This window comes from Balaenoptera ricei, chromosome 2 (assembly GCF_028023285.1).
Source record: "Balaenoptera ricei isolate mBalRic1 chromosome 2, mBalRic1.hap2, whole genome shotgun sequence".
Taxonomy (NCBI): Eukaryota; Metazoa; Chordata; class Mammalia; order Artiodactyla; family Balaenopteridae; genus Balaenoptera; species Balaenoptera ricei.
The window spans coordinates 177,564,904-177,592,469 of record NC_082640.1 but is presented as its reverse complement, the minus strand read 5'-3'; the positions used below and the strand labels follow the sequence as shown (position 1 = coordinate 177,592,469).

At 38.9% G+C, this 27,566-nt stretch overlaps 2 protein-coding genes across 14 annotated transcripts in view; one reads left to right on the top strand and one right to left on the bottom strand.

Moving 5' to 3' along the window:
* The window catches only part of LOC132359952 (cyclin-Y-like protein 1), a 49,407-nt gene that overhangs the window by 4,286 nt on the left and 17,555 nt on the right, over nt 1–27,566 (bottom strand). For 9 of the 13 annotated variants that reach the window (XM_059914890.1, XM_059914888.1, XM_059914889.1 and 6 more), the window contains exons 5-12: nt 20,569–20,643; nt 18,649–18,683; nt 16,478–17,278; nt 12,490–12,590; nt 8,553–8,588; nt 6,296–6,347; nt 5,204–5,323; nt 1,220–1,386 (exon numbers count right to left, since the gene is read on the bottom strand). In XM_059914890.1, coding sequence (XP_059770873.1) covers nt 1,220–1,386; nt 5,204–5,323; nt 6,296–6,347; nt 8,553–8,588; nt 12,490–12,590; nt 16,478–16,765 — 764 coding nt within the window. In that variant the 5' untranslated portion in view covers nt 16,766–17,278; nt 18,649–18,683; nt 20,569–20,643. The remainder of the gene's footprint in view (nt 1–1,219; nt 1,387–5,203; nt 5,324–6,295; nt 6,348–8,552; nt 8,589–12,489; nt 12,591–16,477; nt 17,279–18,648; nt 18,684–20,568; nt 20,644–27,566) is intronic. The other 4 variants (XM_059914897.1, XM_059914899.1, XM_059914898.1 and 1 more) reach the window with 4 other exon arrangements.
* On the top strand, nt 15,368–15,919 carry LOC132359957 (10 kDa heat shock protein, mitochondrial-like). Its single transcript, XM_059914919.1, has one exon. The coding sequence runs from the start codon at nt 15,398–15,400 to the stop codon at nt 15,704–15,706; it is 309 nt and encodes a 102-aa protein (XP_059770902.1). The 5' UTR covers nt 15,368–15,397; the 3' UTR covers nt 15,707–15,919.

Here is a 27,566-nt window from a genome sequence, read left to right as displayed (position 1 = left end):
TCACTTTAGTTTCTGCAAAACTTCCAAAAGTACTTCTATTCATTTCAAATTCATTATCTGCTGTTACACTGTTTGCTAAGATTGCTACCAGCAATATCACCATGACCACCTGGTTTACATGATCACCAAAGTGGACATTTTCACCAAAAGCCACTTTGACAGCTACTGACAGTCACTGGTCCCTTCTCTTAGTCACAACTTTCCTCGCTTCAGCTGTAAATATGCACTTTGGTAACTGTGAATTATCTAGAGTAAGGGGCAAAGGTAACAAAAACAAACTCTTGCCCCTGCCTGCCATCTTGATCGGCCTCTGCTGTCCAATATAATCAAGAGGTGTCCTTTCACATTTTCCTGAATGCCACCCACAAAGACAGGTTCACTGTCAAGCGGGCACTTCGAGAGTCTGCTGGAATTACTTCTCTGGCTCATCCTGCTTCCCACCCTTGGGGCCCTTCACCAGAGCCAGATTGGAAGCCTGGCGTTTCATGCCAATGTGAGCGTGCCATCTGTGAGGAGAACCTGCCTAGTTAACTCAAGGCCCCACAAAGTGCCGCTGTGTTTGCTGAGTGCCCTGGGTGAGGCCCCAGGGATGCTTCCCGGACTACCTGAGAGGTAGGTGTTTCCTAACTCAGCAGACTTTAGGGGAGGAGACAGGAACACAGGGATCTGAAACCTTTATATGTGGCTACCTGTACATCATAGTTTCTGTAACAACAGAACCTCAGATAAAAAGGAGAAAAAGACCAGCAAAAGCAAATACACAATGTGTGACTCAGGTTGAAATTATAACCTGTCAGTAGTCTAGAGGCCCTAAGACCTTAACAGTGGCCACTTGCTTCAAAGACCAGGCATGTGCCCCTTAAAAATGGACTGGACCTGGTAGACAGCTTTAAGAAAGCTGTGAAGTTACTTACTGTACCATGTTGTTCTGGTAGTGAGCTTGTAAAATGTTTGGCAAAAACCACCAGAAAAATAATTTCAATTTATCAAGCAGAATATTACAACAATAACACATCAAGACCTACCAATTAATGAGGGGAAATACAAATTGTTATACTACAGCTAGATAGAAAGAAGTCTGTACTTTTATGTCTATTTCAGCTCTCTGCACAAGGTAACCTTTCTTAAAATGTAACATTTCTTAAAAATGTAAACTTTATGAGAGCAAATGAGGTATTGGAAAATGGTTAGAAAGTTCACGGTAACCTTACAAACTCACATGTCCTCAACTGTAACGTCCTTGAGGATCTGGCTGTAGTCCACATTCCGTACAGCGTCATCGTCCCAAAGCTTGGAGGCAAGAAGAATGGCTCCCAAAACAATTCTTTTCCAGTTAGTGGGGCAAATGTCGATCTCAGCATAAATTAAAAGCCTTTCTAAGTAAATCTGCAAAAGTAGAGCACTGATCTTTGATTTTAGTTCAGTTTAAGTGCTGTGATAAGAATTGTTAGGAATGACAGATTTCATCTCTTTTTGACACCCCTTTTATTCCTAGGTTCTACAAAGACTTTGCTCAGCCAAGCCAAGGCCAGAGGCCAGGTCACAGTTGTAAGTCAGATATTTCTGTTAGTCTGATATTTCTACTCTGCCCGTGTGAATTTCCAACCCAATTTTGGTCACAGGAATGAAAGGACATCTCAGCAAAGGGCATTCTAAAGACACGCATTGTATTATTACCTTCCCACTTGTCAAGGGCAGCACATACAGCCCAGTGTCGACTTCAACTGTTCAGTGAATGCTTGAGTGCCTATCACGTGCAATGTTAACTACAAGACTGGTGGTGGTTGCATGGCGATTTTACATAACGCTTGAGTGTGTAAAATTCTGGTAAGACTGAGCACATCTTTACCTTCTCTTCAGAGTCACCAGCCCTTTTGCGGCATGAACTTGAAGATAAAAACTGGTGGTCAAGAGAGCCTCCCAGTGGCTGCTGCGTGGCACAGCGGGACAGGCAGTACAGAGGGGCTTTGCAGCCGTCAAGTATTCCCATATTTGAGTGCCTTTTTCAGGGACACACATGCATACAAAGGGTAGTCCTTTTCATATCCCCAATTTTTCACATCTCCATTATCATTTCATTATTCGTTTCTGTCTTACATAATCTGCAGCTTAGTCAATTCTTTTGGTTTTAAGGTGGGAAGACCTGCCTGTGTCTGTATCCCTGGGGCTCCTCTAAACCTGCCGGTTTGTGAGATGATTTCATGGTTTCTTTTACATGTATCAAATGTCTACCCTACAAAGAACTGGATGGAGTTAACAGCTGAGCAAAGATTAGAGAGGTAAGCTGTGATTTGTTGTTACCTCTGTAGAAGAGTGTATATGCCATTTGACAAAAAGAAAAATGTCCAGTTTTAAAGAGTCTGTTTACTCTCTGAAGGGTTATCAGATTGACAGCTCAGATTCGCCCATGCCCTCCAAACTCTACTGTGTTTTCAAACACGGGTATTGAGATTATATGTTCTTAGTGAAATTCGGCTCCCATTCCCCAAAGAACTCAGCACTCTCTAGTACCCTAAGAACGACTCTCCCCGCAAGGTTCAACTCTCTACTTTATGGGACTAATCAGAGGCACTGAAACGACACTGGCAATCTCTCAACTTCCTCTCACCTTTGTACTGGCAAACTTGGTACACGTGCCGATATTCATTTACCCCACTTGCCCTCCTGTCTCGGAGGAAGCGAGATTTCTTTCTTTTCACTGAAGCTCACTCTCCTGTGAATGAAGTTGATCCCACCTCACTTCTGCAGAGCACTGTGCCCACAGTTAGTCTCTTTTGGAACAACTTCTCCCTCTCTGTCAGAGGCTTCCTCCCGTGTGAATGCTTCCATGTCCCCAGCCTGTCCCCCACTGCCCCTCGACGGCGTCCTCATGGCTGAGGCCAGCTCCTCATCTCCCATCCTCTCCTTAACCCACTTCAGTCAGCCTCCTGCTGCTACCACTCTACAGAGACTACTCTTGCCGTGGTCACCGGTGCCTTCACACAAACCACCCAGAGCTCTTCGTCCCAGAGCTCCACTCCCCAGGCCTTCCCTCATAAATGAAAGAGCACTGCCACACGCCCAGTCGCTGAGACCAAAAACCTGCACTTGAGTGTATCCTGCTCCAATCTGTTAGAACTTCTTGTTATCTCTACCTTCACTGGTACCCTGACCGCTTTTCTGTCTGTCACTTCTGACTTGTATCGCTGCCACTGCCTAACTTCTCTGCCTCCCAACAGACTACAGTCTGTTCTCCCCAAAGCAGCCAGGAGAGCCTCTTAAATTAAGAGTACTTTATGCGCCTGCTCCAGATCTGCCAGAGGTTTCCCATCAAACAAATACCTTCTTCCCGTGGCCTGCAAGTTACGAGGCCCTGTGCGGTACGGCCTTGTCCTTCCGTGACCTCATCACCTCTGCTCTTTCCCTCATTCCCCGCTCGGATCACAATGGCCACCTTGCTTTTCCTTGAACACACAGAACAAGTTCCTGTCTCAGAGCCTTGCACTTGTCCCCTCTGCCCGTAATGCCAGCGTACCTGATCTTCCTCAGTTCAGCCCGGTCCTGGGTTCAAACATTACCTCTTTAAAGAGGCTCTTCCTGAGCTTTCTAGTAAGCCCCTCTAATCACTTTATCCCTTTACCTTGCTTTCTCTTCATGGTTTTTACCACTACTTGAAATAGTCATCTTTTAAAAAACACTCATTAAAAAAAAAACACTTATACTTTGCTATACACCTGAAACTAACACAACACTGTAAATCAACTGTACTCCGATAAAAAAAAAAAAAAAAAAAAAATTTATGTCTTCCACACTTGCTCCATAAAGGCAAGAACTTTATTTATCCAACTTGTTCTCTCCTCCACCCCCCACATGTAGAAAAGTGACACAGAGTAGGTATTCAGTGACATGGTATTTATGACATGAGCAACTTCTTGGTAGCATTTAGCGTTTGGACCGTACTCTCCTTCTTGAACCTCTCCTGGTGTCTCTTAGGGTTCTCTGCTGGGTTTCCTACCACTGTAGCCACTCCTCTGGGGATCTGTCCCTTAAGTGCTGACAGTCCCTACAGATCTATCTTCTACCCACTTTTTATTTTACATACTTTCTCTGCATTTGAACAGCTACACTTAGTTCCCTCCCTCTAGCTCAGATTCATGCTCCGATCCCATATATTCAAATGATTACTAGACACTGCCATTCTGCTGTCTCGCAGGTACATCAAGCTTAACTTGTCTACAAAGAAATGCCCCTCTTCCAACCCAAATACTCTCCTTCCTGCAGTTCCTAGCTCTCCATATGCAAGCACCATTCCTGCCTCTCTCAAGCATGTGCTAAGCACTCCAAGTGGCCTGTAGCTCCAAGAAAAGGCCTGTGTCTGATCCAGTACCCGCTGAGGGGTCTCTTTTCAAAAGGACACGCCTCCCGTCCTCAATTCTGCCTTGACAGGCGCCGGCAGTGAGGGGCCTAAGTATTCCTTCCCTGCAGACCACACAGCTGACTTCCCCCCACAGGTTTGCTACAGGGAGGAGTAAAACAATCCCAGCTACCTCTCACTTGAATATGATTTAGTATTCAAATGATAAAATCTTACCATAGGAATTAGGAATGGATGACAAAAAGGTCCTTACACAGCTGTAGCTTAGCAGGCTAACTAGAGGAAAGCCTTCTGAAGTCCTACTGGCACCCTAGTCCTGGGCAACTTCACATGCAGGCAATAAGAGGACAGCAGGGATGGTTAACACCATTATCCATTACCCAAGGAACAGAGAACTGAGGGCAGTAGTCCTCAATCAGGACACACATCAGAACTGCCTAGGCAGTACAGTCTGGGACTCAGCTTCAAACTACCCGGCACCTGCTTCTGCCTGTGGACCAGAGCGTTCAGTTATGGCCCCGCCCTAGCACCACAACATGCGTCGTCTGTGTGTGCGTGTGTGCACTGTGCGTGCATGTGTCCCCTCAGGTGTGGAAGGAGAAACCAGAAATCTCTCCTGCTGCCTTTAATAGCAATTGTTTTGTGATGAGAAAAGCAATGGCAACATTGTAAATCATAATGATTATTAAAGCTCAAATGTGTATACTTTACTTTCTTTTGATAGGTTTCTCTTAATAAAGTTCTAATGATCATTTCAGGAACCTACTTTCATTTGGGAAAAACAGGACCATACCATGTGTACAAGACAGAAATTTCTACAGATGCTTTATGAAAGAAAAAATATCTTACCAAAGTTACTATTGCACAGTCAGCAGTTAGCAGTGCGGCACTAAAAACAGTATGAACAAATCTGTAAATGAATTCGTGTTCAGGATCATGCTCGAAGTATTCCTCTGGAATCTTTTCTCGCTGAAAGGAGAAAAAATGCAATTTAAGTATCCATGGAAGAAAAATACTTAAAAGTACCCTTAAGATAGCAGTCTTCACACTTGGGCCCACGTGCCCCTTAAAATAATTTTGATTGGGTGACATGTCTTGTAGTCTTTTAAATATAAACAATGGGATCCTAAAATACCACAGTGATCCAGTACTCACCACCATTCATTAAAGAAAAATACAGGCACAACCGCAGAAAATTTATGTATTTCCACGTTCCTCCCCACAGAATTCTAACCAAATGTAAACTGTTGGGTTGGCCAAAAAGTTCATTTGGTTTTAAGTAAAAATAAAAGACACAGTTTTCATTTTCACCAAGCACTTTATTGAACAATATATTCACTAACCAAACAAACTTTTTGGCCAACCCAATATTTTTAGGCTCAAAAGTCTTGCTGATCACCATATGTCATACTTTTCTGTAATCAACTTTGAAAACACATTTCCAGTGTCCTGTAACCATAAGGCTCTAAGAATGTGCTGTCCTGTACAGCAGTCGCCAGCCACGTGTGGCTACAGAGCACCCGAAGAAGTGAATTTTAAAACTTTGTCATTTTAATTCGTTTAAAATTTAAACAGTTTTCTAATTTTCTTCTTAGAGGCCTTATCATATTAGGTTTATTTACAAATATTTATATTGTTTGATGCTATGGAAAATCATCCTTTAAAAAGATACATTTTCTGTTACTTGGGTATGTTTACTTACCTGCTCACTATTCATACAAAGTGCAACTCGGTTCATATCCATCAACCCCTTATACAACACGCCTTCGGGAAAATGACTAGACACAACATGGCGTGGGGAAGAAGACTTAAAGGAAGATGAATTTGACTTCGAGCTGGAGGAAGTAATTTTCTTCTAGTAATTAATTTCAAAGCAAATCAGCATGAAATAAACACAACTGTATAAGAGAAAAATACCACTTCAATAGAACTGACACTTACTGTGAGTGGATGTAATCTCTCATCAAAAATATCCAAGGATCTATCTGCATCTCTATAAAATAAGAATGTGTATTTAAAAAATTAATTCAGGAGTTACTATCTTAGTAAAATATCTGCTAGGAGTAGAGAGAGGGGTAGAGGAAGCTTAACCTTCAACAAAGCAAACAGTTTTATAAATTCTTCTCCTGGATTCCACCCTTAGAAAGGTTTCCTGACCTATTTTTACTCAGCACATCAAGTTCTGTGAAATCTTTTCTACAACAACCAGCCAGAGTTGCCTCTATAAGCACTGACCCTCCCTAACAGGCAATGCTAGTAAACCAATATATTTTCACTCCTCTAACCTCACACTGGAATATGCAAGAACATTTTATAAAGCAGTGGTGGTGGGCAATAAATTCTTCTGACTTCAATGAATGTGAATATGAGATTCATGGTTTTTTCCCGTTTTTTTTCTCTTTAGTTCTTTATATTCTTATTGTGTATTTCTTCTTGTCTCTTTTAAATAGTTTGAGTTAAAAATGTAATTGTCTTTTTATTTTAAAAGAAACCAGGCTTTTTAATTTAAAATTTCACCACACTAATACACTGCGCTCATTTGAACAGCGGTTCTCTAAATGTGGTCTGCAGGCCTCTGGGATTCTCCCCTATCCCCTCCTTCAGGAGGCCCAAGAGGTCAAAACTGCTTTTATAAGAATACTAAGACACTACCTGCCCTTCACATTGTGTGACATTTGCTATGGATGTATAAAAGCAAAAGTGGGTAAAACTGCTGGTTTCTGAGCATGAATCAAGGCAGTGGTACCAAACTGAATTAGAAGTCATTCAATTATTCACTGCCACTTGCAGTTAAAAATCTGCTTTAAGAACATCCTTGATAAAAGAGTAAAAATTAATAGTGTTCTTAAACCTTGGTCCTTCTTTTTAATATTCTGAATAAGTGGAAAGTATGCATTAAGCACTTTTACATACTGAAATATGGCTGTGTTAAGGAAAAGCACTTGTGACTTGGCGGTAAGTCATTTTTTTCATAGAACACCATCTTTATTTGAAACACTTTTTTCATCGAACACCATCGTTATCTGAATGTACAACTGACACAGTCATTCTTTCAAAAATGAACAAAGTGAGCCTGTCACTTCAAGGAAAATAACTCTAAAGTTATTTGTTGCCAATGATAAAATTCAAGCCATCAAGCTAAAAATATCAGGATTTTTGGAAAACTTCTACCTTCTATTGTGAACTTGACAACTTCTCAACACTTAAAAGACTTTTCTGGTAAGACTGGTGGTGATACTAATAACAAAAGTGAGTTTTTGACACTGTCTAAAGAAATGTGAACCAATACTTTCCAAATGACCAACGTATAATATTATAAAGTCAGGTACAGGTAAAAAGATCTACTCAGTATGCATGACAGATCAATGGGTATTAATTTAACATAGTATTTATTACAAGTTCATTGATATGATTTAGAATTCCATTTTAACTAATTTAAGAAACTAGCACATGCAGACTTTTGGTAGAGTATCAAAGAATATACCAAATTATCTGAAGGCTTTAAAAATACATCTTTTTCCAACTATATATCTGCAAGCGGCTGGATCTTCTTCATATTGTTTCTTCAAAACAAATGACTGAAGACAGAATAGATAGGAGAATCAGCTGTCTTCTATTAAGGAGATACTTTTCTCTCAATATTTTTTGTTGTGGAAAATAGTTATTATTCATTAAAAAAAAATGACTTATGTTAAACACTGGGGTTCCCAATCAGGGGTGATTTCGTCCCCCAGGGGACTTCTGGCCATGGCTGGAGACAGTTTTGGTTGTCGTAATGTGGAGGGAAGAAGGTGCTACTGGCATCTAGTGAGTAGAGGCCAAGGGTGCTGCTATATATCCTATAACACACAGGACGACACCCCACAACAAAGCATTATCTAGCTCAAAATTTCAATAGTGCTAAGGCAGACCCTGTTTTAACATACAATGGATTTAATTTTTTAAATTCTCAATTTCAATTTCTAATACAGTAAATTATCAATATAACCCATATAAACAAATACTCTTTGGGATGCTCAGTAACCTAAGAATTAAGGGTCCTAAGATAAAAATAAATGATTCACTTCTATATTGTAATAAAAGCACTCTAATAATAAAAGCTTATGCCAGTAACATCTATAGTTATTACCTAACACTAAACTTGATACCTTGTAAATTAATTAGCTGGAATAACAAGATAGGTTTTAAAAGAGCTCACCTGTTCTTTATGTGGTAATATATTGCTAAGGTCATACTGTGGAGGAAAAAAAATACATTGTAATAACTGATTTTTATCATATCAGGCCTGAAGACATTTTTAAAAAGGGGTTAGCAAGGAGGGAAGACCTTCCAGAGGCCCAGTGGCCCCGAAATCCTCGAATTCAGAACAGTACCACATGGGTGCTTTCCCCCTTGTTTTAGGTTCTTCAGCTTTTAGCAAAATTAGGAGACCCAAAATGCTAGATATGCTGTTAGAAGGCATGTTTTGGTTGATTATTATAATATATAAATTATTACATATTTCCCCTGTCATTTGTCCTTCTACCCACAAAACCTTCTGTCCTGTACAAGTTATATCTATCTATACACATGCTTAAATTTAAGCCATATAGTAGTTGTTTGTATGTGTGGGGGGGTGTGTGTGTGTGGTTTTTTTGTTAGCCCCTGCATTTCAGTTGATTTAGTTCGCTATCCACCTACCCATCCGTTTTCCATTATTTCCCTAAAAGTAAATAATAAAAGTGCTCTATACCAAAATGATTTAAAATCACTTTTACATAATTATTAGAAAATTTAACAGCAAAATTTTATAGCCACAAAACTGATGATAGGTCTAGCTATCCCGAAATAAGCAGTGCTAATAATACACCATAATACTACACAGTATACTATTAATGACAGGTCTTTCCAAATTATTTTAAATAAAGTATTAATGAACAGATAGATACAAGTCCTTAGGTAGTCTTTTTTTTTTTTTTTAAAGACAATTTTTTTTAAAGCAGATATTCATTTTTAATTAATTAATTAATTAATTATTTATTTATTGGCTGTGTTGGGTCTTCGTTTCTGTGCGAGGGCTTTCTCCAGTTGCGGCGAGCGGGGGCCACTCTTCATCGCGGTGCGCGGGCCTCTCACTATCGCGGCCTCTCTTGTTGCGGAGCACAGGCTCCAGACGCGCAGGCTCAGTAGTTGTGGCTCACGGGCCTAGTTGCTCCGCGGCATGTGGGATCTTCCCAGACCAGGGCTGGAACCCGTGTCCCCTGCATCAGCACGCAGACTCTCAACCACTGCGCCACCAGGGAAGCCCGGTAGTCTTTTTTAAGTTACTATATTCCTAAGTTATTCACAGATGTTGTATATTAGGCAACAAAGGGGTTCTCTGGTTAAGTTATATGCTCCCCTTTGTTCTCAGTGTCTAAAATGAAACTCAAAATAATTGAGGGAAGGCAAATCTGAATTTTAGAATAGGTCTATAGAATCTTAGCACTTGTATAAAGGCCTGTAACACCGTTAGCATCAAAGATGGATACTTCTATAGTGCTTCAAAGTTTCATCTTCAAATTGATTTTAAAATCACAGCATTAGAAGTTTTATGATGGAAAGGACCACTGAACCGTAGATGACATTTAATTAAACAACCCATTTTACAGATAAGGGAACCAAGGCTTAAAACTGACTTACCTAAGGTCCCACTAATTATCAGAAGCAGTTCTCTTTCTCCTGCCCTCTAACCAAATAGTGGCTCCCAAGCCCAGCTGCACACTGGGATCATCTGAGAAGCTTTAAAAACTGCCTGGCTTCTGCTTCAAGATGTTCTGATTTAACCGGCACTGGGTATGACTTGGGCATCAGGACTGTTTTTAAAGATCCCCAGATGACTACAGCATGCAGCAAAGTTTAGGGATGAATGAGTTAGGGTTAAGGTCGGAGAATCACTCGGGATGCTTTTGTCCATATAATCATGCTTCACATCATTCCCCATCTTGTCAAAAGGTGTGTGTCCGTGGGTGAGAGAGAGACAGACAGACAGACACACAGACACTGTGTCTTGGAGGCGGGGGCAGGCGGGTGGACTTTGTGCATCCAGAAACATATATCTTGAAAAGTTGCATAAGTGATTCTAATAAGGCTCACCTACCCCACTGAGAACAACTACCCCACTGAAAACTAACCCCATGATAAACATTTTCAAAATCATTCCTAAAAGCCAATTGGCCCTATTAATTTTCTCAGTAAACCTTTATTTCACCAATAATGAATGTGATGAATGATCATTTTTAAAACTTAATGAGAGCAAATTAAAATTTACTGTACTTCCAAAAATTAGGCTAGGTCGGGAAAAAACAGGATGAAACCTACTTGTCTGAGCAAGGTTAATCTTTTTTTTTTTTTTTAATTTTATTTAATTTTACTTATTTTTGGCTGCATGGGGTCTTTGTTACTGCGCGCGGGCTTTCTCTAGTTGCCAAGAGCGGGGGCTGCTCTTTGTCGTGGTGCGCGGCCTTCTCACTGTGGTGGCTTCTCTTGTTGCACAGCACGGGCTCTAGGTGCGTGGGCTTCAGTAGTTGTGGCACACGGGCTCAGTAGTTGTGGCTCGCGGGCTCTACGGCACAGGCTCAGTAGTTGTGGCGCACGGGTTTAATTGCTCTGCGGCATGTGGGATCTTCCCAGACCAGGGCTCGAACCTGTGTCCCCTGCGTTGGCAGGCAGATTCTTAACCACTACACCACCAGGGAAGTCCCGGAGCAAGGTTAACCTTCAAAGTACTTTTGAATTATATACTGGGCATCAGACTCTTTTGAATTCAAAAGAAGCTGCGACTCTAGCCAAAGTAGAGTGGTTTTGGTACCCACAGATTCAGTGTCTTGGCTGAATAAAAACATTCAGTGATTATGTGATAAGTGCCCAAACTCAGGACTTTAGAGATGGGGCTCAGTTTTTGCTGAAACATGATTTGACTGCAACTATTCTTGTAAGCAAGAGAGGAAAGTTACATTATTATGACTGTGAACTTGCTGTCTTTAATTAAAGTAGAAGTTACTGATAATTTAAACAGCTAAAAAAAAAGCTGGCACATTAAAAACCAATTAAAAATATAATTAGCTTATAAAATGAAGACAACAAATAAAATTAAGGATAAGGACATTAATATTTTCAAATAGCATTTCCCAAACTGTGTTCTGGAAAATCAACATTCATATCCTAAGGAGATGTTAATGTTTCGTGGACAACCGCGAGGGAGGAGGCAAGAAGCTCTGCATCCCGTTTGGTTTTTTTCTCTTAAATAAGCTTGAAAGGTTCATCATTAGGGTGTTTTGAAAGTACATCTCCAATTGTGGACTATGAGGTGCTCCCAGAAATTAAAGAATAGTTTCCATCATCATGACACTGTTCGTGTCTCCTTAAGTGTAAGCCTGACGACAGCCATGTTTCCGAAACCTCACCTCTTTTATTGTTCTCTGCTGTGATTGATACAGTGTGTTGGAGATATATTTATATATATAAACAAAAATTAAATGTGTCTATTAAGTTAAAACCTCAGTTGAACAAATTTCGTCTACAAAGAAATTAAGCTTGAGTGTGTATTTCTTAAGACTGGTTTGATATATTCTCCCCCTCTTTGGGGGACAGGAAGGAGAAGTAAAATTTCATACAGAAATAGTGCAGGAAAAAAAAAAATGCACAGTGGGATAAATCTGACAAAATCCAATTAAATTTAAATGCAGATTCGCTTTGGTGCCAGTAGGGGACAAGCTGTTCCTTCTTCTAAGAGTAGCTTCCAAAGTAGTATACATTGTTTGAGGACTACAACTCATAAAGAAATAATTTTTTCTAGAAATAGCCAATAAAAAGTACCTCTCTTTCTCATTATGTTCAACAATGGCTTAACCACAGAAATGCGTCAAATAAAGATTTATACTTTTTCTGGGATTTCTTATTTGCTAACTGGCTTTCCCTTCTATCATGCGCTCTAAGATTAAAATGGAAACTGAAAATTCATACTTAGGTCCTTGAAATCAATCTATAGTTGACACCAGTTTTTTAACCTGATCACTGAAAAGGACAATTCAAATGAATGAAATTATGTATGGCTAGGATGCTTTTAGCGATAAGGGGGTCTGTCACTCAGCCCTTGGCAACCTAGTTGTACTCACCGTTTTAGTGTGGTTCTAAAATTAGGCAGGCTGACTATGCTGTCATCTAGAAATATTGTTGAGCATGAGTTATACTTTTTAGTAAGCTGCCCTGGAGATACCTGAAGGGGAAGGGAAATAGAAGAAAATGTCACAGTAAGTTAAACCTATAAAGTGTGTTTTTTTCCTTGGTTAAAATGTCAAACGATAAAGCATTAAGATTTTTCTTACACTCCATGAACTGCCTGAGTGTGATGTCATGTGCAGCTCTATGGGAAACCTCTATACTCTGACTTCCACAGACGAGCTTTGAGAAATGGGTTATAAAATGCTGCCTTGATATAGTACCTATAATCAAACCTGGCAAGCGCCTATTATAAATTACCTTTATAATAATGTAAAAAGTTTAGAATAAGATTTCAGGGTTTTTTCCTTAAGCAATGAAATGCAGCTGAGATTTCCCATTTCTATTCATTTACTACACTAACACGTCACGCTTTCTGTAACACCGACGCCGGAGCATCTCCCTGCAGTCCACGCACGCCGATAACAAATGTACTCGTTCAGGAGACGGTGCGACGAGACAAGCGTTTTCGAACCAGAGGCTGGGCGTGCCAGGGCTGCTCTATCACTAACAAGCTGGGGGCCGTAAGTCTCTCTGGGCCTCAACTTCCTCATCTGGAGGACAAAAAGGTACTGCTTAAAGATTCTCTCGCATCCAAAAAAAACGGATAGAACAACTCTGAGAATTTAACTTCTCACTTCATGTTTAAGTAAGACTGCCATTACATTACTCAAGTGAGAACCTCAGAGAAGACTTTGCATTCATTTCAAAATTGTACTAATTCTCTTCTACGTGTTATTTGACACTCCTGCCTCACCCATGCTGCTCTCTGCCTGCAGTGCCTTTTTCTTCCTCCTGTCCCAGCAAGCTTGACCCCATCTTCCTCTAGGATCCCTTTGCCAGCAGGCACACCACAAAACTTCTCACTTTCTGCACACTCACACATCTAATTTACCAACTGTTCCATGGTCTCAGCTGCTTGCATAGTACCACCCTCTTTAGTAAACAAGCTTCTCCAGGTTAGGAAGATTCTTCTCCTACCTCCAGCTACTGAGCACAGAATCGGGAACAAATTAGGATTCAACAAGTGTTTGAGAAATTATTTAAGATCAGTTACAACTGGAGGTAAATCTTACTAAAGATACAAATTCGTGAGAATTTATCTACAGTGGTGTTGGATAGGTGACAAAGAACTTTTTGAGACCCTCTAGAGAATGAACTATCTTTAAAACACTTTAGAAGTATCCATTTATTTGTGAAGAGCCCATGAACACTGCAATAGTCAAATACTAAAATGGCCTAAACTATGTTAGGACAACTCTCTTCCTTAAAGTAAGGCCAATAACCAAATCCCAATCACTGAAAGCCACTGGAAGGAAGAGTAGCATTCTTTAATACCACAGAATACAAACAACTTTAAAGCTGGGTTTTGTTTTTGGTTTTTGTTTGTTTACTAATTCAGATGAGCCTTCCTTCCTCCTATTAATATAAAACAGTTTTCACCATGCTGTCACACTCTCCCATCAACGTCCGCCACAAATACATGAAAGGTGAGGCAGGGAGAAAATCTAGTTGATGCTTTTTAAAATACAGAGCATTTAAATAAAAATTGCCAGTATCCAATAATCAGAAATATCCAAATGGCATATATAAAACACCATTTTGCTTGTTTCAGATGCTCTATGCAAAGCCACTTATTCCTTATTAACAAAAAGTTCTAGATGTAACATATTTGAAAAGTATCACTATTTGGAAGACTAATTTCTCCTTCAAGCTAGAAATGTTTTAAACTAAAACTCTGATATGGTCCTTAAGCTATTTGGTTAATGTGTAATTTTAGAATCTCAAAAAACAGATACAGCATGAGAAATGAAAATTCACTCATTCAAATACTTTGATTCTAAACAAAGCAGGTTATCTTTTAAGGTCACTACTATTAGGGTATAATATGACATACACTACACGTAATAAAAGTCAATTCTGACCAAAAATCTATATATATGAGGGGAATAAAAATAGTAAGGAAATGTACCAAAATATAGACTAGTTGGTAGAGCTTTGGGTGCTATTTATCCTGTTTTCCTCTATTAAAAACTTTTTTTTTTTCTATTATGAATGTATATTGATTTGTCTTTGGAAATATTACTGCTAAAACATTTAAAATTTTTAATTAGATGTGGTCTATAGTCCTATGGGGGCTCATTTAACGTATCAGCAACTTACAGTCTACTGGCTCGATCCTACAAAAGAAACACTTCCACAGGCCTACTCCTGAAACTATTCAAACTTTCCAGCATCTAGTGTTCACTAAAGGATGGCAGAATTGAAGCCTCTGAGCAAAGCCTAGATATGTTAGCTGCCAGCAGATTACTTTCCTCTCATCTTGCTTGAAAATTTAAGATAACTGTCCTTTATGATTAAAGCCTTACCATTGCTGGCTCACAACCTCAATAAACTGCACTGACACACATAAGGGTATAAAATGCAAATACAAAAAAAAAAAAAACCAAGTAGCAAAAAACACTACTGACAGTTTAATGTTCATAGGTATTATTTCAATTGGTCACCGAAGAAGAGTATTTATCTTCATTCAGCACTAAGGACAAAATACATGGACTTTTACAATCTTTATAAGGGGAAAGGTTGCTTAGTAGACTTCAGGTTTAATGGTGAAGACTAGAAAATAATCATACCTAGGAGGCTAGTAAGTAACAACCCTCAAAGCTTATCATTAAAGGTCAAGTACCTGTTGAAATCCCGCCCCCACCCAATGACTCTTCCCATTGTGCCTACTGCCTCTGATTTTAACCCATTAAAAGAATAAAGCTGGAGAGAGCGAGAGTACGAAGTGCGGCAACCCGAGTCATGGCAGGACAGGCATTTAGAAAGTTTCTTCCCCTCTTTGACCGAGTATTAGTTGAAAGAAGTGCACCCGAAGTTGGAACCAAAGGAGGCATTATGCTTTCAGAAAAATCGCAAGGAAAAGTATTGCAAGCAATGGTAGTAGCTGTTGGATCAGGCTCTAAAGGAAAGGGTGGAGAGATTCAACCAGTTAGTGTGAAAGTTGGAGATAAAGTTCTTCTCCCAGAATATGGAGGCACCAAAGTAGTTCTAGATGACAAGGATTATTTCTTATTTAGAGATGGTGACATTCTTGGAAAATATGTCGACTAAAATAAGTCACTATTGAAATGGCATCACGTGAAGCTGCCCGTTCCCCCAGTGGCATCACGTGAAGCTGCCACTGAAGTTCTGAAATCTTTCATCCTGTAAATAATTTCCGTGTTTCTTTTATAATAAAGTAATGATATCCAAACTAATGATATTCAGTGTCTCTGAAATTTAGTTTTCTCTGTATTGATTTAAACATTCCCAAATAAAAGTATATAAATGAAAAAAAAAAAAAAAAAGAATAAAGCTGAAGTTCACTTTTTTCTTCCCCCTTTTCACAAGTTTTGGATACGTTTATTAAGAATCAATGACTTTAACTGAAAAATCTGTAATACTCCATCTATGTTGCACATTAATGGACAATATGGTAGGGTGAGTGGTTTGAATAGAATTCATACTCAAGGCCTTAGTAGAAAAGTATAATATTCTAATTATAGGTATAATCAAAAATATTGTCTGAATTAATATCGTTAATTATATTGAATTAAACTTCAAACTCAAAACCTATATTCAAAGAATAAATCTAAGTTTGAGTAGACTGACCACAAATCTATTTCCTCTCCCCCTTCTTTCAGATATCATCTCATTCGAATTAAAGGCATTTTTTAAAAAAGCTATACATAAGACAGGATAAACAGCAGATGATCTTTAATGTTTGAAAGGTGAAAAGACTAGATAAAGGAGTGGTAACTGACATGGCAGAACAGAGGAAGCACAACCTTGGTACCTACAGAGAGTGACTAGGACAGGAACAAGAAAACCAGTTTGTCTTACCGAACCCAAGGCAGGCTCAGAGTTCAGAGGCGTGGTCCCCAAATCCTTGCAGTGAGGCCCATCGGTTAACGAGTTGTCCAAGTGATGCTTCCAATCAGATCTTAACAGACAGCCAAGGACCATCACACGTTTGAGGGAAGCCCCCAACACATAAGAGATCAAAACAGGAAGAAGGAATGGGACTTCCCTGGTGGCGCAGTGGTTAAGAATCCGCCTGCCAATGCAGGGGACACGGGTTCGAGCCCTGGCCCAGAAAGATCCCACATACCACAGAGCAACTGAGCCCATGCGCCACAACTACTGAGCCTGCGCTCTAGAGCCCATGAGCCACAACTACTGAAGCCCACACGCCCTAGAGCCTGTGCTCCGCAACAAGAGAAGCCACTGCAATGAGAAGCCCACGCACCCAACAAAGAGTAGGCCCAGCTCACCGCAACCAGAGAAAGCCCACGTGCAGAAACCAAGACCCAATGCAGCCAAAGAATAAATAAATAAAATAAAATATAAGGATGCTTTAGAAAAAAACAAAACAAAACAGGAAGAAGGAATTGATGGGAGTGATAAAAACTCAGGAGCAAATGAAAACTTGAAATTGCATCAGTGAAAAAAAGAATGACAGGATATAAGAGAACTCTATAAATTGAAAATAAGGTAGACAAAACAATATATTCAATAGAAGGATTAGAGCACAGTCAAGGAAATCTCCAGGAAGCAGGACAAAAAGACAAAATGCAAAGCAGGAGGGGAAAAAAGTTAGCGATCTGCTAAGTCTAAGACTTCCAACATCTGAATAATAGGAACCTGGAAGAAAAAAACAGAATATCAAAGAAACACACAAAAAAGGTCCATACCAAACCAAATTATGAAATTTCAAAATCCCAGGGAGAGGGAAGGTACTAAAAGGTTCCCGAGAAGGAAGGGATGGGGGGAAATGACTAAAATCGGTAATGTACAATGTACCATACAATGTCAACAGGTTTAAGAGCAACAGTGTAAATGAGAAGATGAGAGGGAAATGTCTTTAGAACTGCAAAAATTAGTTTCAACTGAGAATTCTATACTTTATCAAATAGAAGGAGTTTCAGAGAGGCTAGATCTCTATAAACTTTCTGCCCATGTGCCCTTTTCCCAGGAAAATGTGCTCCAGTAAAACAAGGAAGTATAACAAGACAAGAGGGAAACAGAATCTAGGACATAGGGGATCCAACATAAGAGAGCAGAGTTATGTGAGATCCCAGATGACTTCAACTTCACACAGATATCCCAGGAAAAGAGGCATAGAGCAGGCCTAGGGGAACACTAGTCTATATGGGAGTAGGAAGACAAAAGATTGGGGAAAAGTGTCTCCAAGAAAAAAAATGGAACAGATGTGGCTTAGTAGACGGAAAATATTTTTGATAGGCATGTGACAAATGTTAAAACATTTGGGGAAAAAAATAGCTGTTAGAAAACAGGCAAGTGAATATAGTCAGGAAATTAATTCCACAGAAAAAATGAAGAATGTGAAAGCAGGGAGACCGGGCAGGGAGCTACTTACTGCATTTGGCTGTGTGAGATCACGTTGGCTAGGAAAAGGGGGATTGGGTTATCCTAGAGAAGTGCAGAAGTGCTCCAATTTCATTAATATTTAAGAAAAAGAATGAAGGGTGTACAAGGAGGAGGCACAGTCAGAGAACTATATGGCTCAGCAATGCACAATATTTGCAGAGTCGTAGTAATGTAAACATTGATTCTGATTTAATAAAAACTGATACATGTTGAGGGAACACAGGGAGGGAAATAACGTCATGGTGGACCGAAGAAGCTAAGCTTTCACCTGCTATGACAAGAAGTCAATGGACAGTGCTAAAAATTAACTTACCTGTCATACTTTTATTACTTTGGTTAAAAAATAAGATCAAAAAAATAAGGCAAAAGAATTTAAGGCAGATCTGTATACTACAACCATATTAGTGAAATTTAACTTAAATGTCAGAACCCTTCAAAAATGGGCACTACTAAGTCAAAGACTTTCCTGAATACATTTGATAATTAGGAAAATAGAGATTTAGAAAATCTACAAAAAAGAGGTCCATGCTAACAGTATTGGATCCATCATATTTTTAGGAATCATGGCAGACATATTTTTAATTCAAACTATTAATTTCTTAACTTTTCAACTGTTTACTTACATGGTTTAAATGGTTGCTCTTCCTCTTTTCCCGCACTAAGAATAAAAAAAATTAACTGATGAATTCTGATACAAATGCCATAGAAAAATAAAAGTAGTCACTAATTATTTGATGGATTACCAATAACACAATGAGATAAAATTCCATTCTATTTTTTAAAATAATTTCCAACAAAATATATCATTTAAATCACCCAGCAAGATGAGTCCTATAAATAAAATCTAAAAACTTAGTTTCACTTTTTTGACCTAATAGATATTCTGGATTAGGTACAAATGAAAGACTCCCCATTTACAAAAGAAAAGGACAAAGCAAGTTAGGCCAGGTGAGAAACTTAGCTAATAAAAAAATTTACCTGCTGCATAGCTGAACTACTAGCCAGGAGTATTTTCTAATTCTTCATTTACACACAGCTTACTTTAATTACCACAATCTACAGATGACAACTCTAAGAACCAGTTTCTGGCCAGGCACTCATCTCCGAACGCACCAGTATCTCTGGAAGCATCCTGAACCACTTAATGGTAACCTACTCAAATACCTTACTGAAAAAATACACAACTGGAAAGTAACCTATGTTAAACGTAAATTTTAAAATGAGTGTGCTGACCTAAATGAACATATCTACAGCACACAAAACTGTTTTGCTCCAACAAAGGCCAGAGGAATAAAAGCCTGAAGAGGGTCTTAGGCCACACTCTTGCTCACATTGCCTCCTTTAACTCCAGACAGGCATCACAGGCGCGGATTCCTTAAGGCTGAAGAGAGAGACAGGCATGGGACAGCTTTTCTTTTACTGTCTCCAGCGCCCCTCTACATGTGAGCAGCTCATGGCTCTGGAAGAAACTGAGAAATAGAGCAATCCTAACCAGAAATGAGTGGCTCAAGTACACACACTAGAAAAATGCAAGTTAGAAACCCCAGGAGCTTCCAGGTTGGTGAACATGTAGTACCCTTGCAGAGGGCATCAAAGCTCTGTGCCCTGTCCCCATGCCTGGCCCTATGCATCTCTTCCATCTGGCTGTTCCTGAGTTATATCCTTCTATAAAAACCAGTGATCTAACGGAAAAAAACAAAAAGCAAAACAACAACAACAAAAAACCAAACCTCCGTTTTTTATTGTGCTGCATCACTTTAAATATTATGGAATGTTCACTTCTTGTATTCCTGCTCTCGTAATCAACTGAAAAACTTGGTCACGTATGGCTTTTTAGCAAATAAACTAGGATTTAACATAACATTAAGGAAGACAGGCAGGCAAGCAGGAGTGCAAAAAATTCCACGGTTCTGAGTCTCATCTTAAAACAAGGAGGACACAGGAGATTTATATGAGTTTCACATGCTGAGGATAATCTTCTGGAAAACCCCATATGGCATGTTGCTCTTATTACCCTGGCACAGCACTACATTAGGATGAGAAAGTTTTGAATAGCTTAAAAGTTCTGAGTAGCATAAATCTGGATGTGAGATAGGCTCGTCTGCTTGAACACTGTGTAAAACAGGGCCAAAATCACAAGGCTCAATTCCCATATATAACAACTGATTTTTCTGATTTGATCAAATGAAAACCTAACTGTGACCTAAACCCTATCATTTGTCTTTAACATATGTGCTCTTCGGAGCAAGGGGAAAAGGACAAAGTAGCATGGAGAAATAGACCACATCTAAATCATGTGGCCAGTTAACTATGTTGATAAAGAGGTGGCAAAATGTATAAACAGATAGTCTAAGTGTTCTCCTCCCTAAAACACTGACAACTAAAGGAAACTGTATCATCAACATATTAAAATAAGACAAGTGAATACATAAAAAAGTGAAACATTTAAACCACTGTAAGAGTTTTTCTAAATACCTCCTATAATACACAAAACAAAAACAGTTTTCACTCTTTTTCTCAGGGAAAAAAAAGCATTGTCTTACCATCTGTTTGAGATTTGCTCAGAAAGATTGTGCTTGCTCTTGGGTGGTCAGAAGGGTTTGGTTCCAACGCTAAGTCTGTATAGGAAGAAGAGAAAAAGGTGTGGTGATTTAGTTGAGTAGAAAAATACATGATTTTAAAGATAGCTACACATTGATTGAAACCACTTTTAATAGTCTTGAGAAGAGCTTTTAGTAATGACCAAAAGGCAATTTTAGTAAAGGCACAATATAAAAATTCTATTGGGAAACAGCAAAATGGTAGAAACTCTCCATACATGTGGAATAAAACCATGGCTATGTCTTAGACTTCTTTAACTTGCACCTAAATAATCTATGCCATTTTTAGATGAATCATATATGTGACTCCCCTCCTATTTATCAATTAAAAATTCAGTCACCCTCTTTTAAAGCTGATATTACTAGCACATTCCAGGAACAGTCTCAAGAAGCAAGTTATGCTGTGGCCAACTACTGTCAGATACCAGCTCAATATATCAAATATGCCAAAACGAAGTGAGTTGCTTTTGGCAAATGTTCTTCAGACAATCAAATGGCTAATTCTAACTCCATTCAACAAATGAACTCATTTAATTGGCTGTGGTTTATCTGGGGGCTATTCATCATGGCAGATTTAAGAGGACTACATAAAAGTTCAATGTTCTAATCTATAGGAACACTTCCATGATAGTGATTTTTAACTTTGCCCTCTATTTCCAAAGCTAAACTCACTTCTTCATTCCACGCTGCATGATTAATTTGGGGCTTCAATAAGAGTACTTTCTGGAGCAGATCATAGGGCTCCTAGAAAAAAATTTTGGCCATACCTACACGAAAAGGTGGGTCTGCCTGTAGCCCACCTTGCACCAAGGTGGGATAGCGTCTTCTATTTAGGCAGAAATACAAAACAAGCACAAGCTACCACACAGGATAGTAAGCGTTGTTGTTTAAAACAAACAACCAAACATAAAAGCCCTATGACACTTCCTCAGCAAAGTCCATCTCAAACCATTTAACCAATCGTTTAAGAAACTGGACCAAGATTCAGATAAAGAGTAATGGTTAAGGCAATTATTTCCCAAACCACATAATAACTGATCTGTTTTTGAAAGATGGCTTTGATGGTCAAAGTGAAATACAAATATATCCCTGCCTCTTAGAGAATCCAAAGAATACACACATTGATATATTAAAAACTAATTAGTCTAGTAGTGAATTCTGTCTAACCCAGCATTCCACAAATGTATCTACCTAGAATCCCCTTTTCCCACCCAGAAAGAATTTTGCACAAACAGTAATTTGGGACTTCCCGTTTTAACAGGAATCTGAGCCATCCATTTTAATGTCATTGCCAGCACTAGTAATTTACATAGCTAAACCAACTGCTTTGTTCTTCATGAAAATTCCTTCACTGAATTTGAAGTTTATCAAGCTGCTTTTGGAGAAAATATTCTATTCAACATTTTTATGTAAAAGACCCATATAATTATTTTAAAGTTTTTTTCTCCTACATATTTGAAAAATTAAGACAATGGGAAAATAAATTATTTCAGCTGTACACAAAATGGCAGGCAGAGACTTTCACAGCTGCCTCTAACCTATAGCTTCCGAAAGAATTCATGACTACTTACCTATACCAAAAAGAAAGTAAATAGACTACATTTGAATCTAAAAAATAAGCAGAAATGTTTGCAAAGTAGCTGTATTATTTATCAGTGTCTATGGCATGGTAAAACTTAACAATTTTCAATGGAAGTCCAGGAAAATTAAGTGCCAGAATCAAAGAGAAGCAAGCTTTAACACACACACACACACACACACACACACACACACACACACACACACACACCCGCCAAACCAAGATGTGCTACTACAGATCTAAATACAAAAATCAAGAAGGCTGGGATAAAAGAAATGACAACATGCAAAAAAAAAAAAGTAAACTTAGCCCAAGTGACCAGAAAAAAGCTGGCACTCTCCCTACTCTATCCTAGGGGGTTCAAAGGTAGGCACAGGACCCAGGACCGGCCAATCAATCACAGCTGTCCTGGGACTTCCCAAGAAAAGAGAAAGGCAGAACTGTACTCTAGGATCCTTAGCTAGTCTTGAGCTGCTGGACACTCCCCTTGCTATCATGAGGGGAAAGGCTTTTCAGGAGACATCAACAGAGGAGAGCAGAACTGAGGAGATCATTTAACTCCTGGGTCAAGTAGTGCTTAACTCTGTGATTTTCTTTTAACTTGCAACTGAAGGAGACCTGGTTAATCAGCAGTACTGATGATCACACTAAAGGTGGGGAAAGGTAAAAGTCACTTGCTCATTCCTTTAACAAATATCATGAACAAAAATCTGCATGAGACAAAACGATGCTCTGTTTAAAAATTAAACACAACCATTCGCAATCATTAACACACAATGATTCACAACCGTTACTTTTAGTTGCTTTTCTTATACGTTAAAAAAAGCTCTAATTAGTGTACAATTTATGTCTTCTCGTTACTAACAAGCGCTCTCCACCCCACTGTTGCATATTTATTGTTTAATGAATACACACTGGCCCATCAAGTGTTATTCCTATCCTGGATTTAGCCAATCCCCTATTGCTGGGGATTGGTGCTTACAAAGTTCTATTCTTAAAATATTATGAGGAAAATCTTCATGTACATAGTTTTTTAAAATAATGGTTTTATCTCCTTAGCAAAGATCTTCGGAAGTGGAATGACTAAGCCAAAAGGTTAGATCACTTTCACGGCTCCATGTACAATGCTAAATTGCTTCCTAAAGAAGGTGGGGGGCACATTAGGGTATAATGCTACCAATCATGACATTTTGAGTTCCTACCCTTGCTTTGGATACTTGAAAAAAAAAAAAAAAATTCCTACTGATATGAATGAGGAACCTCACTGTAGATCTAATTTGTATTTCTTTTGATTACACAGTTTGACCATTTTCCCACAGTTATCAGTGTTATTTCCACTTTGGTGAGTTGGCCTATCATTTGAATGTACTGTAAACACCAGGGCCCTACTGCTGTCAGTTTGCATGAGGTTTGCAGAAAATATTAATCTTTTGTTTATAGCCTATATAACTAACAATTTTCTATATAACTTGCACTTTTTGCTAATGAAAAATACCACATCACTATTTTATAGAATGGACATGTGAGCCATTAGACAGTAAACTCATACATACACACAATATTTCTGCACTTCCCATTAACTATCTTCCCAAGAGCCTAAGGAGACTATGATAAAACCTACCACACTCTTCACTATCACAAAGGTAAGACTGCCAACTATTAAGCAAAGCTTTACCACCCACCATCCCTCTCATCCCTCTCCCCACCACATGCACACACAGTAATTTAGAGACTTCAGGGAATTACTGTGCATTCAGGAAATTACATGGATTCTTCCGAAAGTTATTTCTTTAGAAACCTCTAAGAATGTTTTACCCAGGAGAAATATTCTTGAGCTCATGATTAGGGGTTATGATTAAAACTGTATTTTAAGACCCATCATTTTTGTATTAGCAATTTAAATTGCAACTTATTTGACAGCATGATAGGTCGATGTAGAAAAAGTATGATTAAAAAAAAATTAAACTCGGTCTTAATGTAAACATTCCTCAGAGGAAACCTGTAAAACACCACCGACACTGAATACTGTTTTTCCTCCAATCTAAGATTCTACCAGTTGTTAAGATCCATCTCGATTGCAGTTGTTAAAAGTGTGAAAATATAGGCAACTTAGAACAAATGAAATGCATTACTGAAGGCTAAAAGTGTTAAAACTATGCTATCAAACTGTCGATAAATGATTTTTCCTTGTTAAAATATTAGAGGGAGAGGGAAGTGACCAAGAAAGCATCTGACAGAAGCAGCATATTTCAGAAAGCGATTAATATCAACATATTGATTTCAATATATTCCAAATAAACAGGAGATGTCAGCAGTTTCTGGGCCAACTGCTGAGCAGTTCACTTAACGGCAACCACTGCATTTACTGAACTGCCCTAGCACCCCTATACTGCACAGTGTATTGGTTTTATGGCTCATAAGACAAACATTACAGTCCTTACAATTACCATGGAAACTGATGGCTTCATCTCTCTGAGTCCACACTTGCCACCGCAGTCAGGGAGTTCCTGCCAGCCAGCCCTGAGCTGGGCTGCCTCACCAGCGGGGACACAGCAGGCTCCTGCACCTGCCAGGCTACGGCTCACCCACGCCTTGACCCTGCTTCCCTAGCTTCTGACCATCCTGGCTTCCCAACTTCCCAGCTCTGGTTTCCAACTGCTTCTGTACCTGCCTCTACCCTGGTTCTCAGTTTTGCCTTATTTTAATCCTCAATCAGTGTTACAGTGATCATGACTGAGAGGTGACACATAGGTAAGTACACCTGGCTTTATATATTTCTAAAGAGTACTTTACTCAGTTTCTTGGACTTTTAAGAACCTTTCTGGGTTGCAAGTTACCTTCATTTCATTTCACATTATGCAGTGTTACTGTTTTAACTCTTAACTTTTATTACTTTAATACACTAAAACAACCACAACAAAAAAGGGTGAGAAAAAAGGTAGTATTCCAAAGAAGCTCACATAATGTCAACAATAAATCCTGTTCCTATATGCCATGCATTTGGAATTTACAGTCCTACTCTCTATCAATACTCATTGTTAAAACCTTGGACAACTCAATTTATACCTAAGAGAAGAATTCCTACACTACCTAACTCAGAACATGGTGAGAATCAAATGAAATCCAAGAGCAATCTATATACTACAGCCTATTTTAGACCCTTATTAATATCGCTTTTTTGTTCAAGCCACTGCTGGCTCTCACCTGAGCTACCGCACCAGCCTCCTAACTGGTCTCCCTCTCTGCTTCCTTCCACCCTTACAGTCTGTTCTCACACAGTAGCTGGTCTGATCTCCCTCCACCCTCTCTACCCCCCTTCCCTTTTTCTAAGAATTAACATCATTCCCCTGCATATAATCCTTCAATGGTTTCCCATTACAATTAGACTAAAATTCATATTTTTTTGTCAAGGCCCACTAGGCATACAAGGTCTTAATCCCCCATATTCCTCCTGCCATTCATTCACTCAGCTGCAGCCACCCATCTTTCTGTCCTTGGCACGCATCAAGCACATTCCCTTCTTAGGAACTGCACAGAAGCCTCTTCTCCCACAGCCTCACATGGCTCTCTTAGGACTGCTCATGGGTCGCTTAAGGAGAGAAGCTGTCTTTAACCACCCCTTGTAAAACTGTCCTCCTCCCCAGCCCATTACACCTTCATTTTCTTTCTTAGTGTTCTCACTACCTGATGTTATTCTTGTGTCGTCAGCCCCCAGGCACCTCTAGAAAGTAAGGACCTGAGTTAGGATACGGCTTTTGTCTTGTCTAACCACTGTTTGTCCTGCCTCTGGAATGGTGCCTAATAATCATGTCTCAGTGTACCCAAAACCAGGTAAGTTTCTCCCAATTTTCCCACATCATCTAAGATTTCTTCTAATGCTGTCTTTTGATGTGTCTGTCACCTAAGACCAGAGTTAATTTCAGATCTCTTAGAGTACTAGTTTAGTTACTCAGAATCAAAGACACAAGACAGGTTACCAAGAACCACGAAAACCTAAAAGAGGAAATCTAATGTTCAGTGAAAAATCAATGGTAACTTTAATTTGGGAAAAGAACATTTAATGTTAAAATACCTTTACTACAAAATGACTCACCCTATGAATTTAATTAAGTCATAAGACAAAGTGTACAATCAGAATGCTATAGGGAAGTATCAATACAATGCATCAGTTTTTACCTGTGTCCCCTGAATAAAGCATTATAATGGGATTATAAAAGATGCTCAACCATAAAGGCTGGGTAAATGAATTATGCTCCAACCATTCGATGGCACAGTAAACAGCTGGTAAAAGGCAGGCTGTAGAGCCATGCGCAGTTGCATGGAAATACATCACCCTGGAGCACTCTCTAGGTGTCAGCACGGTTCCAGGAGCTTCATGTCGTTACTTTTGTTTATAACAAAAAGTTACAAAGTGGCACATAAAGAACAATCCCATCTTTGTAAAATAAACACAATGTTATGTTTATATGCATACAAAAGGTTCAGGAAGAACCAACACCAAAATATTAATAAAAATTCTGGCTATTCTGAGTGTGAGTGAAGGACTTTTCTGTGTTTTCTAAATCTTTTACATCAAACGTTTATTAATACTGTCACCAAAAAAAGGAAAGATCTGTTGCTCAGAGGTTTTTCCACATCATATTGCCAATTCCTTCCCTACCCACTCTTCAGGGGGATGGGAGGTAGGGGTCACTTGAGAGAGCACCTTTCACCAGAAAATTAGCAAAGCTCCTAAGGTCAGACATAAAGGCTGTATGAAAAGTTGATGAATAAAAATAAAATCAGATAATAGGACCGTAGCATCTTATTTTCTATTATGACACTACCATCAGTTATATTAGATATACTGTTAAAGACAAAGTAGTAAAAAATTCTTTTGAGTCTATCTGAAATCTATACTACGTTCTTAGGAGTTACTTTTTTGAGATGGCTTGAAGAAATCATGGTTCTTCTCCAATGTTTCTGAAGAACAAGACAGAGCATCATTTATGTACGATTTTCCTCTAAGTAACCAAATAATTCTTCACTGTAGAAAAGCCAAAATGTTTTATATCTGAGTAGGTATTTCTCAGTTCCAGGGAAACTGATACAAAATTGTCTGAAATAAAGACATTAAGAGCAAACTTCCAATGTGCCTGTACTTTATATTCGGTGTTCTGACCTTGTTTCTATGGAAACTTAATTAATAGGCAAATGCTGAAATTGAGGTTTCTCTTATCACTTTATTGAATGCCCCCCCAAAAAAGACAAATTGAAATGAAATTTTAACAATCATGTTAAACATAAAAAGGTAAATCCTGTACTCATGAACTCTATTTTTCCAGTTCCTGATTTAGCACTCCTTCCTTAGCATAACATAGTC

Excerpts from the sequence above, each read along its gene's own strand:
- LOC132359957 (XM_059914919.1), top strand. The coding sequence starts at position 15,398 with ATGGCAGGACAGGCATTTAGAAAGTTTCTTCCCCTCTTTGACCGAGTA.